This window comes from Artemia franciscana, chromosome 2 (genome assembly GCF_032884065.1).
Source record: "Artemia franciscana chromosome 2, ASM3288406v1, whole genome shotgun sequence".
Classification (NCBI taxonomy): domain Eukaryota; kingdom Metazoa; phylum Arthropoda; class Branchiopoda; order Anostraca; family Artemiidae; genus Artemia; species Artemia franciscana.
In genome coordinates this window covers 59,579,812-59,598,191 of record NC_088864.1, presented here as the reverse complement: position 1 = coordinate 59,598,191, position 18,380 = coordinate 59,579,812, and the positions used below count along the sequence as shown (strand labels likewise).

Here is an 18,380-nt window from a genome sequence, read left to right as displayed (position 1 = left end):
ATACTTGACTCCACGTCGTCTGGAGGCTATTTCTATGTCCCACGAACGATTGAGGATTTGACGCAATTTCCATTGCTGCGCATTTTTTCTGTATCAACGCTTCTTGTATTAAATGATCTCATATCAATAAAATTGTCCTCACATGAAGAAGTGGATGTAAGTTCTGATACTTGACTCCATGTCATCGGGAGGCTATTTCTATGTCCCACGAAAAATTGAGGATTTGACGCAATTTCCATTGCTGCACATTTTTCTGTATAAACGATTCTTATATTTAACGATCTTTTATCGATAGGATTGTCCTCAGATGAAGAAGAGGATGTAAGTTTTGATACTTGACTCCACGTCTTCTGGAGGCTATTTCTATGTCTTACGAACGATTGAGGATTTGACGCAATTTCCATTGCTGCACATTTTTTCTGTATAAATGCTTCTTATATTTAACGATCTCTTGATTGTCCTTAGATGAAGAAGAAGATGTAAGTTTCGATACTTGACTCCACGTCTTCTGGAGGCTATTTCTATGTCTTACGAACGATTGAGGATTTGACGCAATTTCCATTGCTGCACGTTTTTCTGTATAAACGCTTCTTGTATTTAACGAGCTCATATCAATAGGATTGTCCTCAGATGAAGAAGAGGATGTAAGTTTCGATACTTGACTCCACGCCTTCTGGAGGCTATTTCTATGTCTTACGAACGATTGAGAATTTGACGCAATTTCCATTGCTGCACATTTTTCTGTAAAAACGCTTCTTATATTTAACGAGCTCATATCAATAGGATTGTCCTCAGAAGAAGAAGAGGGTGTAAGTTTCGATACTTGACTCCACGTCTTCTGGAGGCTATTTCTATGTCTTACGAACGATTGAGGATTTGACGCAATTTCCATTGCTGCCTTTTTTTCTGTATAAACGCTTCTTATATTTAACGATCTTTTATAGATAGGATTGTCCTCAGATGAAGAAGAGGATGTAAGTTTCGATACTTGACTCCACGTCTTCTGGAGGCTATTTCTATGTCTTACGAACGATTGAGGATTTGACGCAATTTCCATTGCTGCACATTTTTCTGTATAAACGCTTCCTATATTTAGCGAGCTCATATCAATAGGATTGTCCTCAGATGAAGAAGAGGATGTAAGTTTCGATACTTGACTCCACGTCTTCTGGAGGCTATTTCTATGTCTTACGAACGATTGAGGATTTGACGCAATTTCCATTGCTGCACATTTTTCTCTATAAACGCTTCTTATATTTAACGAGCTCATATCAATAGGATTGTCCTCAGATGAAGAAGAGGATGTAAGTTTCGATACTTGACTCCACGTCTTCTGGAGGCTATTTCTATGTCTTACGAACGATTGAGGATTTGACGCAATTTCCATTGCTGCACATTTTTCTGTATAAACGCTTCTTATATTTAACGAGCTCATATCAATAGGATTGTCCTCAGATGAAGAAGAGGATGTAAATTTTGACTCTTGACTCCACGTCTTCTGGAGGCTATTTCTATGTCTTACGTACGATTGAGGATTTGACGCAATTTCCATTGCTGCACATTTTTCTGTATAAACGCTTCTTATATTTAACGAGCTCATATCAATAGGATTGTCCTCAGACGAAGAAGTGGATGGAAGTTTTGGTACTTGACTCAACGTCGTCTATAATCTATGCTATAAGCTAATCTATACTGGAAGATTGCAGAAATAGGTATCCATAACAAGCAAAAAACTTTGCTACTCTTAAATTTTCACTTGTATCTATAACAAGTAAAAAAAAAACTTTGTTATTCTTAAATTTTCACTTGTGTCATGAGTGGGATCGGTCGGTCTCTAAGGAATACTAGCTCACTAGCTCACACGGTTGGTCACTGGCTAGCTCAGTCTAGAGAATTATGATGGAAAGATTGAATGATGACTACAGTAAATTTTAATGCGGTAAGATTCAATATCAGATTTCAATATAAACGAAATAGTAAAATAATATCCTTCTGTGAATCTATGCTAGAAGATTGCAGAATTAGGTATCTATAACAAGTAAAAATTGTTCTTCTTAAATTTTCACTTGTATCATGAGTGGGATTGGTCGGTCACTGGCTTGCTCAGTTTGGATTATTATGATGAAAAGACTTATTGATGACTTCAGTAAGTTTTAATACGGTAAGACTCAATAACAGATTTCGATAAAACCGAAACAGTGAAATAATATCCCTCTGTTAATCTATACTAGAAGATTGTAGAATTAGGTATCCATAACAAGCAAAAATAAAACAAATCAAATTAAAAGAATAATTGACTTCTTTCTTCCGGGTAATCGGTACATGGACTTTAAAATAGTATTTTTTTTTTTTTTTCTGTTATTTGTTTCTCTTGTGTTTCAACACTTATTGAAATATGAATTGTAGTTTTGAGGAAGAAGTTTGACAATGATGGAGCTCGTATGAATTTTGTTATATTTATCCCTTTTCCCTCTTTTGTAGTCTCTCTTTTGTTTCTGTTCTTTAGTTTCATTGTCTAATTTTTCGATCCTTTTTTGTTGAATTCAGGCATTCAGTCAAAAATGATATTGCTGTATTTTTGTGACTTTTAATGTTCTAGTGAACGTGAAAAAAGTGACTTGTGAGCGAGTTTTCCATTCACTTTTGTTTTTTAATAAGAGTTATTTGTTCTTTTTGTACCTTTTTTTAACGCCTAGGATGAAAAATACATTATTACGCCATACCTAAAAGGTCCAAACTTCCAAAACAAATCCAAGTTCCTAATCAGTCAAATACGTATGCAGGGGGGGGGGGTTCACGTCCCCTCCCATGTGTATGCAATTTCCCATCGTTTCTGGTATAATTTACTTTGGAGGTTGTGTTGGCCCCTGATTTATGGGCCAACTTAATTCATTATGTATTCCTTTTAATGTGGTAGCATTGGCTGTGGCGTATTCATAAAAGATTTTGTTTGCCCTTCGTTCAGACTTTGCTATGATGATGGAGTCCTAACGAGAAGGGTTTATTCCCATCTGCAAAAGAAATTGAAGCTTTTTCTGGTTTATAATTCTGGGAAAGCCAGCCATACCGTGCCATTTTATTAACTTTGATCAATAATCCACTTTCAATAATGTAAATAAATAAAGAAAAGATTATATTTCAATTTAAAAAAATTCGTTTTTAGCCACAGTGTCCCAGGCTGCATCGGACACGGATTTGCAAGCTTTTGATCTGGCCACGCCCACACGAGCCGAAAGAGAATCTAGGCGGGTGAGTTGTTTTTCTTTTTCCTCGTCTTCTTAATTTACTTGAGTTCTAGTTTTTGACAGTTGGGTTTTATTTAGTAGTTATTCTAATATAATTCTATTCACACATTTTTTATTTATTTATTTTTCCTTTTTTTTTTTACTTGTTCCTCATCTTTTGGAAAAAAAGAGTTCTTTTGTAGAATTTAGTAAGATTTAGTAATTAAGTGTAAGTAAGATTAAGTGTAGAATTTATGTAAGATTTAGAATTTAGTAAATTTGTCTTTGAAGTTTTTTTTTTTTTTTTTTTTTTTTTTTTTTTTTTTTTTTTTTTTTTTTTTGTTATGCATCTCAGATGCCTAAAGATGAAATAATTTTACCCGGGTTGTTTTATCTGCATGAGCAATGCTATATTCTTTACGAAGAAACAATTCTGGTGGCATGCATTGATAAATCAACTAAAAATCCATGGGAATGTGGTTGCAGTCATGGTGTACGGGAAAGGAGAAAATTGGTCGGTTTTTTCTTCTTCGTAGTAAAGATTATTTCAACTGAAAATGTGCACATGCCACAACTAGTTAAATTCCTAGCTTTTGAAGGCACCGACAATGGAAGTTGCAGATAGCCATCCACGGTACTATCAGTAACTGATTTTGATATCCAGTATGACTACTTTTTAGTTATGTATAGACGTTCATTATTTATTTATTGGCCATAACCACACAGTACGTAATTGAGCCCTACTCCCTGTCTATGTACCTCATCATTCCGGCCTGAGCAAATAAATCCTATATCGCCTAATTTCATGTTTCTTACCCTTGGTATATTGGTTTTTTGAAATCCCTAATAAGTTCAGTTCGAAGCGTCTGAATTCGTCAGTCAAAATGTTGATACGGTATTTGTGTTTTAACGTTGTAACATTCCATATTACAATTTTCATATTCTTTAAATTATTAAATTTATTTTGGATTTTGGAAATGCAGTGGTCCCAGAATGAGGGGAGAACAGGGACTAAGACATCTTCTCAAGTCTACATGAAGCACTTAAACCTGCTTAGAATCGGACAGCTAGGAGACTCTGGGACCTCCAGTTGAACAGAGGCTTTGTGTAATCCTAAGCCACCTTGGTCACAACATGGTTTTCGACACTAGACGATGCTCTTCCATCAACAAGAGTTGAAATCCTGCCTTGACAATTTCAAGTCTATTACCTCCTACTGTTTATGCCTAAAAATATTATGCTTCTACGCGGAGGTAACCTATAATAGATGAATTAGCTAGGAAGAGGTTTTTAAGCTCAAAGAACCCCGCTAAAACAGACCAAACTCAGAAGAATAACTCATTAATCAGAACCCAGTGCAAATGCTATGTTGTTTACTATAATTTCCCCGATAGGCACCACTTCTCAATGTCACCTGCAGCGCTATGTGGCCCTGCAAGCAAGGATTTCCCTGTCAGGGATTGGGACGGATAAAAAAAAAACTATCTCACAGCACCGGAACAGCGCCAACCTTTTATGCCTAATCTATCCTCGTCAGGGCATTCATCAGGGTTCGTTTCCATTATAAGTTGTGTTCAGTAATAAGTTAAGGGATCATATCAGCTCTGTAATAAGTTACGATTCTAAATATATATACATGTAGATTATTATTGTTATTGGGGAAAAAATTGCATTCTTTTAACTTTTGAAAGTTGGTCTTATGAAAAACTCATCGTAAGCATTTTTAATCAAATCTTCTAAAAAGGAATTTTTGAGTGACCAATTATATTGGCCTTAGAACTTGTAAAAAAAATTCCAAGTTCAAAATCATTTTGAATTCTTTTTCTGTAGTCTCTTCGCTTGTCTTCACCTCCGTTAAGGAGAAGAAATCAATAGGGACAAAAAACGGAAAGTTATGTCCATATGAAAAGAAAGCTACTTTGGTTGTCTCAACATTTTTTCTCTTTCAAAACTTAATTAACTTAATTAATTTAAACACTTAAACAGAATCTAATTAAAACCTAACTTAACTTTTTTTCAAAGGACCCGCCCCTGTGTAATTTTTATTCATATATCAATTTTGTTTTTTACCGTAGTTGCCGCGCCACATTGTGCATATATGCATCATGGCACAATATCCACAATAGATACACACCACATCCCCTGTTCATTTGTGTATGCTTGATTTAATCGAAACAAAAGGTATAATTTTTTTTTTATCAAAGACTTATTTTGCCATTTTTTCAATTTTGAAGGATCGTAATGAAAACTTTCGACAACGTCGATCCAAGTCTGCCGGTGGTGAAAAATGGCTTGATCATAGGTCGCCAGGTGTTTCTGTGCCATTAGGAACTGTTCTTCAACCTTTGATGCGCAAAAGAAAATCAGTCACGGAGCTTGGATCCCCGCAGGTTGTTGGAAAATGTGATCGGTATGTGCTGACCACTCAGGATAAGGATTCTGGTGGGGAACTGGAAACCAGACTTTATAAGGTAAAACTTGGTCTTTCTTTTCATGTCATAGCAATTTTTCCACAAGGTGGTTTTAGTAGAAAACTTTGAAAATTATAAAACAAGCCTTATAAGACAAAATTAGGTCTTTTGAGAGATAAATTTGACATCTTTATGTATCTTTGTATTTTTATATCATGTGTTAAAGGTAATCACTGGGTGGAAAAAACTGTTTTTCTACTCTAGTAATTTGGACAGATAGCCACTTGAACAATTTAGTCTTGCCTACCTATCCGATCACCTAGGACAAGCAGTGCAGCAAACTACAATACCCCCCCCCCCCTAAAAAAGATCCATGGACGTGTACAGTTGTAGTTGGCACTTACAAGCCATTGCAGCCAAATGCAAAAAATATCAAATAATATAATTATTCCCAAGGGTTGACCATCATTCTGGGCTTATTAGAGAAATGCACACTAGCTTTTATAGGTTTTGGCGCTTTAAATTGCTGACCCAGGCGCAGTAGCGTACCAACTATAAGTTGCCGAATTTGATATCCCTGTGATAGATGAACCTTGTGAAACACATACAAATTAATAAAATCATCAAGAAATAGACACAAAAGGAGATTATGTGAATCCCTGCTTGGAGAAAACTAGGTAATTGGGTACGAAAAATTGTTTAGAACAGACCTATGTTTGAGAAACCAATTGTAGCTTGGAAAACCATTTTTTTATTAGTTGTTGGTAAACCTGTTGTAGAATTTAGAAAAATTCCAAGCTAATACTAATACAATTCGTCATTTACATAAAAGAACCTAGAAACTAAAAAAAACATGTCTCTTGATAGTATTTGTTAACATTTTATGTATTTTCTTAACAGTTTGTGCATTGAAAACAATTTTATTTTATTCCCTAGCTAATTTATTTGGGGAAAACCTATCGATAACAGTTTGTGGCTTAACATTTGACTTGTTTAAGTCAAATGTTCAGGGGTAAAATATAGAAATTCACAGCATTCCATTAAAGTGAAACATGTATGATTATAGTGGCCTCATATATCAGCTCATGGGTGCTCTTGATACTAGTAAAAGTTGACGGCATATTCTTTTTACCGAAATTGTCCCTTATTAAGTTATTTCCCTTGTGTTTTCTATAATTATACGAACTTGTTTGCCAGTTCGGTTTTAAATCTTTCATTCGTCTAGTGTACGGGCAGAACTTAGCTGTATCAATGAGTTTTTATTTTTATCTAGTAAAACAATTTTTTTTTATTCTCAAGCTAATTTATTTTGGGAAAACCTATCGATAACAGTTTGTGGCTTAACATTTGACTTGTTCAAGTCAAATGTTCTGGGAAAAAATATAGAAATTCACAGCATTCCATTCAAGTGAAACATTTCTGATTATATTGGCCTCATATCTCAGCTCATGGGTGCTCTTGATACTAGTAAAAGTTGACGGCATATTCTTTTTAACGAAATTGTCCCTTATTAAGTTGTTTCCCTTGTGTTTTCTATAATTATACGAACTTGTTTGCCAGTTCGGTTTTAAATCTTTCATTCGTCTAGTGTACGGGCAGAACTTAGCTGTATCAATGAGTTTTTATTTTTATCTAGTAAAACAATTTTTTTTTTATTCTCATGCTAATTTATTTTGGGAAAAACCTATCGATAACAGTTTGTGGCTTAACATTTGACTTGTTCAAGTCAAATGTTCAGGGAGAAAATATAGAAATTCACAGCATTCCATTCAAGTGAAACATTTCTGATTATATTGGCCTCATATATCAGCTCATGGGTGCTCTTGATACTAGTAAAAGTTGACGGCATATTTTTTTTTTCCGAAATTATCCCTTATTTTGTTTCCCTTGTGTTTTCTATAATTATACGAAATGGTTGGCCAGTTCGGTTTTAAATCTTTCATTCTTCTAGTGTACGGGCAGAACTTAGCTGTATCAATGAGTTTTTATTTTTATCTAGTAAAACAATTTTTTTTTATTCTCAAGCTAATTTATTTTGGGAAAAACCTATCGATAACAGTTTGTGGCTTAACATTTGACTTGTTCAAGTCAAATGTTCAGGGAAAAAATATAGAAATGCACAGCATTCCATTCAAGTGAAACATTTCTGATTATATTGGCCTCATATATCAGCTCATGGGTGCTCTTGATACTAGTAAAAGTTGACGGCATATTCTTTTTACCGAAATTGTCCCTTATTAAGTTGTTTCCCTTGTGTTTTCTATAATTATACGAACTTGTTTGCCAGTTCGGTTTCAAATCTTTCATTCGTCTAGTGTACGGGCAGAACTTAGCTGTATCAATGAGTTTTTATTTTTATCTAGTAAAACAATTTTTTTTTTTATTCTCAAGCTAATTTATTTTGGGAAAAACCTATCGACAACAGTTTGTGGCTTAACATTTGACTTGTTCAAGTCAAATGTTCAGGGGTAAAATATAGAAATTCACAGCATTCCATTAAAGTGAAACATGTATGATTATAGTGGCCTCATATATCAGCTCATGGGTGCTCTTGATACTAGTAAAAGTTTGCGGTATTTTTTTTTTTTTTTTACCGAAATTGCCCCTTATTAAGTTGTTTCCCTTGTGTTTTCTATAATTATACGAAATGGTTGGCCAGTTCGGTGTTAAATCTTTTATTTGTCTAGTTTACGGACAGAACTTAGCCGCATCAATGAGTTTTCATTTTTATCTAGTAAAACAATTTTCTTATTCCCAAGCTAATTTATTTGGAGAAAACCTATCGATAACAGTTTGTGGCTTAACATTTGAGTTGTATTGTTAAAACCAGTATAAGTACTGTTTATTCTTGCATACCTCAATTGTGAGTAAAAGGCTGAGTAGATGATATTTGAATATATATTACTTTCTGGGAACGAGAAATCAATTGCTTAAAGATATAAATCGTCCATTTTACTATTTATTTTACATTTTTAAGAAATTTTATAAAAAAATTACTTGGTTTACTTTTTCTTACTGTTGTAAGTTCCAATAGTGACATTATATTATATTTAATTAATCGATAAATAACATATCAAATAAGGGTATATCCGTTTATTAGATAGTAAAAACACAATGAAAAAATACCGGATCTTTTGGTAACATATAGTGACTGTCATCAGCAGAAATACATAATTACATTTAACTAATCTTAATCTTGGAGTCTCAGAATAAGCTTTTCACTTATAACCATTTTAATTTATTATGCTTTTTTTTATTTCTTCATGTTTGGTAGTGTTTATTGCTATAGCATGTAGTTTTTTTTTTTTCTTTTTTGTGTGTATGATTCTTGCTTAATTAGAGGTTGATTATTTTGAATATATTTTTGTACATTGTTATAATTGTATTATCAAAAAAAAATCTGGGTAGGTTTTTTTTTGGATGTCTGACCTATTTTTGTTATTACTTTGTTTTTCTTTATTTATTTATTTTTTCTTTTGGGCTTTTATTTTGCAAGACAATGTTTTCTTCACGTAAGTGCTGCTTATGTGGATCTTGATGACGTTGAAATTTTTAAGTTTTTTTTGTCTTTCTGTATTCTTTCTTTGTTTCTTAATTCTAGCTATATTTGTATATTTGCCTCTCTTTTTCTTTTTAGGGTTCATATTTATTAGGGATTTTTTGCCTGCTGCTAGAAGTGATGCGCTCGTCGTTCTTAAGAGGAACACAGGACGTTGAAATTTTTAAGCTACTTCCCGTTATTTTTCTATTATTTGCTTTAAGAATTTATACTTTTTAGGGCAATGTTTTTCATACTTCTGGAGGTGGGTCACAGGTCGTCCTCGATGACGTTGAAATATTGAAACAAACTTCGCCAACGTCAGTGAAGAAGCGTCGAGTGCCCGAAACCATACTGCCTGGAGAGATCGTTGATTCAAAATGTAAAACTGGTATTGTGGGGGGTATAAGTTCCAAAAAGTCGAGACGCCATTTGTAAGGATCTTTAAATTAATTATCGTCTCCTCTCCTTTTGTATTTTGTGTAAATTTTGCTTTTATCTGATTGTTAAACTTTAAATTTTAACATGAGATTGAACACAAAATTTTAGAAGTTTCATAATTCCCATATTTCAAATAGTAGTAAAATTTGGATGCTTCATCACCGTTTCATTAGTCTTATTTTTCTTTCTTTGGCTTATACAAACATTATTAGTAAAAAGCACGCATATAACGCATTCTAATGACCAACATAAATTTAGTTTTAAATTGAAAAAAAAAGTATTGAATATGACTGTTATGCATAAAAGTAAAAATTAAATTGATGGTACATCATTTTACAAATCTATATTTTTAGTCATATAGCAAGACCATATGGATTATAGAAAATTATGAAAATAGTTTGTTATTTATTATTATTGACTGTATGTCATTTGAATGTGTTGGTGTGGATCCACAATTAATATGCCTGGTTTTTGCAAGATGTGGTTAATATGAGATATTTTGTGCATTGTTTTGTAAGTAATACTTAATTTAAAAAATAAACGAATTTTATTGTTTTCTATTTAGTACTTTATTCATTCGCAGCATTATCATCTTTTGTTCATCTTTGCTCTTTTTTCTTTTTTTTTCTTTTTTTTTGGCATAATACAAAGAGCGCCAGATATTGAGTAAACACTAAGGTAAATGGATAGAACAGTAATCTTGAACCCTCAGGGTTAAAAGTCGTTCACTCCACAAAATATACTGACCACCCCACCCCAGTACTGCTGAGAACTGCGACAAAGAGGGGGGCACACCGAAAATATTGTCTTGAAGCCATTAGAGGAGAAGCCTCGAATCGTCCAACCCAGCCGGATAGGAGTTAAGGATGCTCCATATATGATGCGGTGCTGCTGGTTTAAACAAGAAAATAGTAGAACAAACGACATTTGAATGGGTCAAAATTCAGAGCTTAAAATTCGGAATAGTTTAAGTTTACAATTCGGTCAAAATTTGGAATAGGGTAAAATTCGATCAAAATTAGGTTTATTTGAATCCAACTTCAAGTTTTTTTATCTGAAAAAGCGTATTCGTACACCTAGTATGTGCTTTTAGCAAAACAGTCCTTGTATGAATCATCAGCCGGTGTAATGCAAAAAAAAAAAGATAACAATATAACTGCTATATCTATGAAGTGTTCAATAGTTAACTGTATGATTTTGTGGTAGCATTCAAAACTCCAAAGCATGCATATCTTTTATATAAAAGATCTAAAGCCGAACTGGCGCTTTTTTTTACGCTGAAGACGCGGTATATACGGGCTAAATATTCTTTGGATTTGTTGTTTGTCTTCGCTTTCATTTACTGGTCATAATCTAGTTTGTCGTGTTTATATTCATTTCTTTTTTTTGTCATGGTTGGCTAGTTCGGTTTTAAATCTTTTATTCGTCAAGTGTACGGGCAGAACTTAGCCGCATCAATGAGTTTCTATTTTTATCTAGTAAAAAAGCATGCAAATCTAATAAATCAGCAAGCTTTTTTAAAAATTGCGAAAAAGAAGCAGTCATTCATAAATCTCTTTGATAAAACACCCACTTTGATGTTGAAAATGAAAGGAAATTTAAGGATAAGTTAAGTGTTATAACTTAAAACCATGCAACTGCCGAACAAAATCAGAGACGTTTCAATAAAGTTAGATATATAATTATCATTAGAATCTGTTGTTCAGTAATCTTCAGTCGGAACTTTTCCTGAAAATTAAGGGCATGGCTGTCAAGTTATCTAATCATGATTTTCACCTTTCAAAGGTTTGATTGGCTGATTAATTAAATGGACTTTCATTTGAGAGGCTCCGAGATTCTGATACATTTTGTCCTCGATTTTGTTCTGGTCCTGCTATCAAGAACATTTCATCGAAGTCTTTGACTATTCAGCAAGAAGCAATTTTGACGAAAGGGCCGAAATTTTGCTTTCCTTCATCAGTTCTGTATTCTAAAATATATTTCTAGGGGGAGGGGCTTGTATTATGTCCTCTATTGTTATTGCTGAAGTCCCACAAGAACTTAGATCCAAAACTGTAAAATATTTGAAGATGAGAAAAAATTTAGAATAGTACCACCAGTAATGAGGTAAAAACCCTTACGCTTTTAAAACAAGATAAAGACCTTATCATCACCAAAGCTGATAAAGGCAACACATTCGTCATAATGGATAACAGTGATCATGAAAAAAAAAAGAAGCCATTATCTCAGATGAGATTACTTTTTTGTTCCCACAGAAAAATACACGAAAGTAAAACGACATGAATTGGAAGTTCTCAAAATTACATTACAAATTTGAAATGAATTGTTTAAAATTCTGCAACTTTCTTCTGTATCTTCCACCTTGGACAAAAAACTGGATTCTTGTTAGAAAATTTTCAATTCCTGACATAACTTTAAAGTTGGAGATTCTTTACAGAAAACTTTCCAGCACAGCTTCTGCGCGCCTATCCCCTCACCACCATCTTATCAGTTTCTTTCGTTGATTTTGTGTGTGTATTGGTTTTTTTCTTTGTGTTTTTTTATATTTATTTTTACTCCACCATATTTACTTTATATGTCATGTGGGTGAAAAAATAAATAAATTAATAACCCCTCAATTGCATAATAAATTTTTCCCCAGAGGTCATTCAGCACCAAAAATTCATGGTTTGTCTTATATCCATAAGAACAATGCTCTTCGCCCTATTGTGTCAACTATTCATTCACAAGTTTCTAAATTAGGAGAATGGACAGCATTTCGTCCAATTTTGGGGACTCAAAGACCTTATTAATAAAATTCAATTGATGTTGTAAACAAATTAAAAACTCGTCACATAAACAAAAATACCAATCTTTCTAGTTTTGATGTTCTATCTATGTTCACAAATTGTGATACAAAAAAATATGAACTTGTAATAAAAAATAAGATACAATAAAATATTTTGAATTGATACACGATATAACTTTGGCAAGCGATGGACGAATGACGATGTCCATCGGACGAAGGACGAAGCGATGTAACTTTGGCAAGCGAAGGACGTCGATGTTATTATGAAATTGGTCTCTTTGGTCAACAAGTATTGTTTTATTGGGTTTTAGAGGAGAATTTTATCAACAGGTCTTCGGTTTACCAATGGGCGCTTCTCTAAGTCCAATTCTGACTAATATATTTTTGGATTCTATAGAAATGTCCTCTATTCAGTGTTTTCGTCTGTCTTTTTGTTTGTGGGGTAGGTTCGTGGATGATGTTTTATGTTTTGGATTACTTGACCATTTGTTTCTTGTTTCTTTACTATTTGTTTCTTTACCATTTAAGCATGTTTGACCAAAATATAAAATTTACACTAGAGCTGGAAAAGTAAAAAAGGCTACCCTTTTTAAGATATTTAGTAATATAAACAATAATGGTTTACTTTTTCCAATTTATAAAAAACCAACTCATAATGACAGGTATTTGTTTTCGTTCATATCGCCCAATTAAGTAGAAAAGGGAATAGTCATATCATTGGTTGATAGAGTTTTTAGAATTTGTTTTCCAAAGTATTTTGATAGCAAACTACTGTATTTGAGGGGTATTTTATTGTGCAACGGGTATCCTGTAAAATCTGTAAATGAAATAATAAAGAAAGGGCAGATTAAGCATGAAAAAAGGTAATAAAAACGAAGGTTCTCAACTTTTTGACCCTAAAATTTCCAATAGATATGTTTTATTACCTTATATATCAATTCTTTTGGAGAAAAAACTTTATTAAACCATAATATGTCATTGGTTTTAAATCAATCAGACCATTGAGTAGCTTCTGAAATTCTGGAAAGGATGTAACACGTAACGGTTTGGTAAGTAAAATATATAGTATTCCTTGCTCTTGTGGTAAGTTTTAAATCGGTTGAACGCGCCAACAATTTGTGGAGCGTTTTGTTGAGCAACGGAATTCAATAGATAATGCTCTAAAATTCACAAAACCTCCAGAAAGTTTCACTTTGGGTTTGGCAGAACATATCTTTTATAATCCGGACTATTTTTTGCAGTTCGAGGAAGCGACAGCCATTTTCAATGATAAAGGTTTCACTCAACTGACTCTTGAATCATTAGAAATAAAAAAATCGCATTTTTGCAGGCTTATCAATTAATAGAGATACTGATAATTGATTCCATTTATAGTATTATTTAAAAAATTGAACCCATATTCAAAAATAAAGTATTGCAAAATGTCCAAGGTATTAGTTCAAGTAACAAACCTAAAAGAATTGCAGCATCAAAAGCTTTGCATAAAATTAGGTCGCAATAATATATTTCTAGTTCATTTGTTATTTTAAAATTTTCAATCCAATTACTTTCGTGATATGATGAAGGTAGCTGTAAATTGTAAATAATTTTTAATTTGTGAGTTTTAGTTTTTAGTTCATTTTATACGCTGAAGACGCCTTGTTCTATACGAAATATTTGTTGGATGTTTGTTGTTTCTCTGCGCTTTCATTTTCTGACCTTAGAACCGTTTGTCGTGTAATTGCATATTCATTTCTTTATTTTTATCTTTTAAATACAGAGTTGTTTGGTCTCAGGTTTTCTTCTCTGAAAGGAAAGTACCGTCACCTCTGTACTGTAGGAACTGAAGATTTTTCCTATATTTTCCCAGTAACGTATATATGTTGTTCATTTCAGTTTTGATAATGTAACGGTTTCTTTGAGCACGTACATAAATATTATTTTAAATAACCTTAAATTTTAAGAACTTAGTTTAGGATCTTAAGAATTTAATTTAAGTTCTAAGACTACATTGCCTAAATTTGAGGTTAAACAAAAAAAAACATAGGACGAAAAAAAGGGGAATTGTTATGTTAGTAAAACACCTGAAAATCATGCAAATATTTAAGCCGAGACCTTCGTTTTCCCTCACTTAATATACAGAAACAGAATATAAACAATCAGTAAAAGATGTAAAACAATAATAAAAATAACTTAAAGAAATAAAAAAAAATAAAAAAAGACAAATAAAAGAGAATAAAGTGAGCAAAACAAACCTTAGTTTTGGGGTGGCCATTTGTCCAAAGAGGTGGATGAGTTCACAAGTTAAAAATTGTCAAAAACAGGTGGTTCACATTACAAGATACAAAAAAAAACTATGAGACGAATATTGAGACTTGAGAGCCTACTTTCCCTCCAACAACTTTCAGCCCTTTAAAAGGGGTGTTAGAAGTCGGTATTCCTATCATTTGGGAGGCGAAGGGGGTGGAGAAGAAAAGACAACTAAGCACTTATAAGTTGTCTTATAAAAAAAAAGGAAATCATTTGGTATTTGGGATGGGTGGGCAAAATCCTTCCTCTTCCACCTTTGACGCCACTGGACCTGGGGTCAGATTAGAATGTTTCGGTTTGGGTAAATTATAGTATCTTATATCTTTTTCTATTTATTTATTATTTTGTTTTAACATTTTGGGTACCCGTCTTCTACAAACAAATGATGAAAAATAGGATGTCCCTTTAAGGGCTTTTTAGGGGGCTCAAAATGAAATTTGCATGGAAGAAACTTGTAGCATATATTTTAAAAGGACAGGAAAAGACCGCATCGAGTGATGTGTTTTGTCTACTTAGCAAGATACTGCAAAAAAAAACTATGAAATTACCATAATTATAAAACTCTCCAAATTCCTGAAGAGCATTGGACCTGTAACCTTCTTCCAGTATGAGGGCATCAATTCACGAAAATGAAGGGTAAGGTGAGGGATTTTTATTTATTTTTCAAAAAAATAATTAAATAAAAAAAAATAAAGACAAATAAGAAAAGAATAAAATGAGCGAAACGAACTAAAATGAAAACATACCTTAGTTTTGGAGTGGTGATTATTCCAAAGAAGTGGATGAGGTTATAAGTTAAAAAATTGTCAAAAACAGGTGTATTATAGTGCAACATACAAAAAACTATGAGACGAATATTAAGACTGGACAGCCTACTTTTCCTCCAACAACTTTCAGCCCTTTGAAAGGGGTATTAAAACTCAGTATTCCTATCATTTGGGAGGCGAAGGGGATGGAGAAAAAAAGACAACTAGGCTCTTGTAAGTTGTCTTATAAAAAAGCAAAGGTAAATTTATGACAGTTCATATTATTGGCCTACTAATAAAGCAAACATACCACTCGATACCTTTTTATCCTCTTTACAAATATAATAATCGCTTCTATTGCAAATTAAAATTTAAGCAGTTTTTGAGCTCTTAAAAATAACGAATTTTCAATTAAAGTATCAGTTATCGGTCATTTTCCATCAAAATAATGCTACGTTTTCTCAGCGTTGTTTTCTCGGTCGTTTTCGCCAAAATAATACTACATTTTCTCAGTGCCAATATTATTTATAAACAAATGAGGTTACCTTAGGTCAAAAAGTGCTTAAATTTGAATTTACAGTAGAAGCAATTATTATATTTGTAAAGAGCACAGAAAAGGCATCGAGTGGTATATTCACTTTATTGGTAAGTCAATAATATGAACTGTCATAAATTTGCCAAAACAAAGGGATCATTTGAGATGAACGAAGTCCTTCCTCTCCCACCTTTGATGCCATCAGACCTGGGCTCAGATCAGAATGTGCCAGTTTGGGTAAATTATAGTTTTTTTCAATTGTTTTTTTTTTTTACATTTTGGGCACCTGTTTTGTACAAACAAATAGTAAGAAATAGGTTGTCACTTTTATGACTTTTTAGGGGGCTCAAAATGAAATTTGCATGGAAGTAACTTGTAGCATATATTTTAAAAAGAAACCACATCAAGTGATGTGTTTATTCTACTTAGCAAAATAATGAAAAAAAAACTATAAAATTACTAAAATTATAAAGATAATTGTAAAAATCTCCAGATTTCTGGAGAGTATTGGACCTGAAACCTTTTTCCAGTATGAGGGCATGAATTCATGAAAATGAAGGGCAAGGGGAAGGATGTTTTAAAACTAACACGTGAAAAAAGTTATTTTAAAAGTCTTGGGAGCACTTACCCTCCTGCACCCCTGTTCAGGCTCACTTGCCTGGATATTGGCCCATTATAAACAAAGTGTAATTATTTGACGTTAATGAGGCCTTGTTAGAAACAAAGGTGAAAACAAATTTTTATCACGGGTGGAAAAATTCTTGGAAACTGTATAAGAAAGAGGCTATTCTTAACTAAACAATATAATAAAAAAAAGCAGCACCATTTCATTCACCAATAGATGCTCTTTCCAATTATAATATTTCTTACGCTGATAATACACCTCATTTTGACCCTCTGATGGTCCTGGATGTCTACATAAATAATATATTTCTATACTGTCTTGTACCTCTCGATGCTTAGTGTTTCTTTGTTGTCGAGTTTTTTGATCCGTTACAAGCAATTGCCCTATCTCATTGCAAAGGAATTTAAGATCTATTGAATCTTAAATATTATTAATTTTTAAAAATTACTTAAATATACCGATGAAAAGAAAAGGGAACAATGATAATTTGTTTAACAGAAACATGTTTTATGTTATAAAGTAAGAATTTTATTGTTTTAGAAGTCTCTTTTACTTTAGTGCATATCCTTGGACTATATCTGGGACCATTATAGGGGGGGGGGTGGCATCGTCATAAAAGCGACCCTGATAATTGTAAATAGTTTAAAATAATAATTTAATTGTACTAATATTGTTTGTTAAGCGTGTTTCCTTCAGAAGAGGCCAACCACTAAATATTTGCTTGGAGTTTAGAACGAGACATAAACTAGACTTGTGCCCATTTTTTTTTACCAAAGATGAATATAATTAGATCTATATAGGGTAGGCTATCGTTTCGCATATAAACTGATACCTAAGCATGAACGCATTTTTAGAGAACCCTAGGGGCCCGGAGCCGTTTCTTGGGGAGCAACCAGGGCAGTTGCCCCGGGCGCTGAGGCGTGGAGGGGTGCCGCGGCTGGGGAATCGCCCATGTTGACCAAATTTTTCACTTTCATTTGGCTTTTTTGCTTTATATTTGAGCCTGGAGGGAGGCACCGTAATTAATTTTGCCCCGGGCATCACTAACCCTAAAAGCGGCTTTGCCCCTGAAAACCGGAACTTACGTGATTTTTTAAACACTTTTTAGTCAAATTATTAATATTTTCAAATATGATCTCCCTATAAATTTTTTAGTTAACCTGTGTTTAATGTTTCTCCAACAGTCTGGAATTGGAGGAACTGAGTCAACCTAAGAAATGAGAATGACGAAAATGAATCTTTGGCCTGTTTATAAACATTAATTTACCAAGATCATTTTCACTGAAATTAAAGCAATAAAAAATTGGGTTGATTATTTCCGTTTCTGTAACAAGGCAAATGTTCTTATGTTTGTAGGTATACATTATTTCTTGCACTTATCTCTCATCCAACTCTGATTAAAAGTCCCAATAACCTCATTAAAAATGACAACAACAAAATCAGCAAAATTTTGATGTAAGGGGTAATATGTGGGCATAAAAGGCGGGAGAGGGGCTTCTGGCTGTTGTACGGTTAAACTGGAAGCAAAATTTTATCATCAAATAAAATTTCGTGGAACTAAAGAAGCAGTAATTTTGATATTATAATCTTTAGGGAAAAATGGGTGACAAACCCGACCATTCAAAAATTGATGGCTTGAAAATTGAAACTGAATAGATTAAACAATGCGGCTCGGAAAATTGTTTTTAAACCTTTAAAGACCAAAATAACACTAGATTATGTTACCGAAGGGCCTTGCATTTGGTGCCTTTGCCCTTGCTAGATTGTTCTAATAGATAATTGT

The 18,380-nt window shown here is 33.1% G+C and overlaps 1 protein-coding gene across 1 annotated transcript in view; it reads left to right on the top strand.

Annotated features, from left to right (window-relative positions):
* LOC136043861 (kinesin-like protein KIF23) overlaps positions 1–10,172 on the top strand; it is a 77,603-nt gene extending 67,431 nt beyond the window's left edge. Inside the window, exons 14-16 of the mRNA XM_065728811.1 lie at positions 3,164–3,249; positions 5,459–5,695; positions 9,414–10,172. Coding sequence (XP_065584883.1) covers positions 3,164–3,249; positions 5,459–5,695; positions 9,414–9,611 — 521 coding nt within the window. The 3' untranslated portion in view covers positions 9,612–10,172. The remainder of the gene's footprint in view (positions 1–3,163; positions 3,250–5,458; positions 5,696–9,413) is intronic.
* The last annotated feature ends 8,208 nt before the right edge of the window (positions 10,173–18,380 follow it).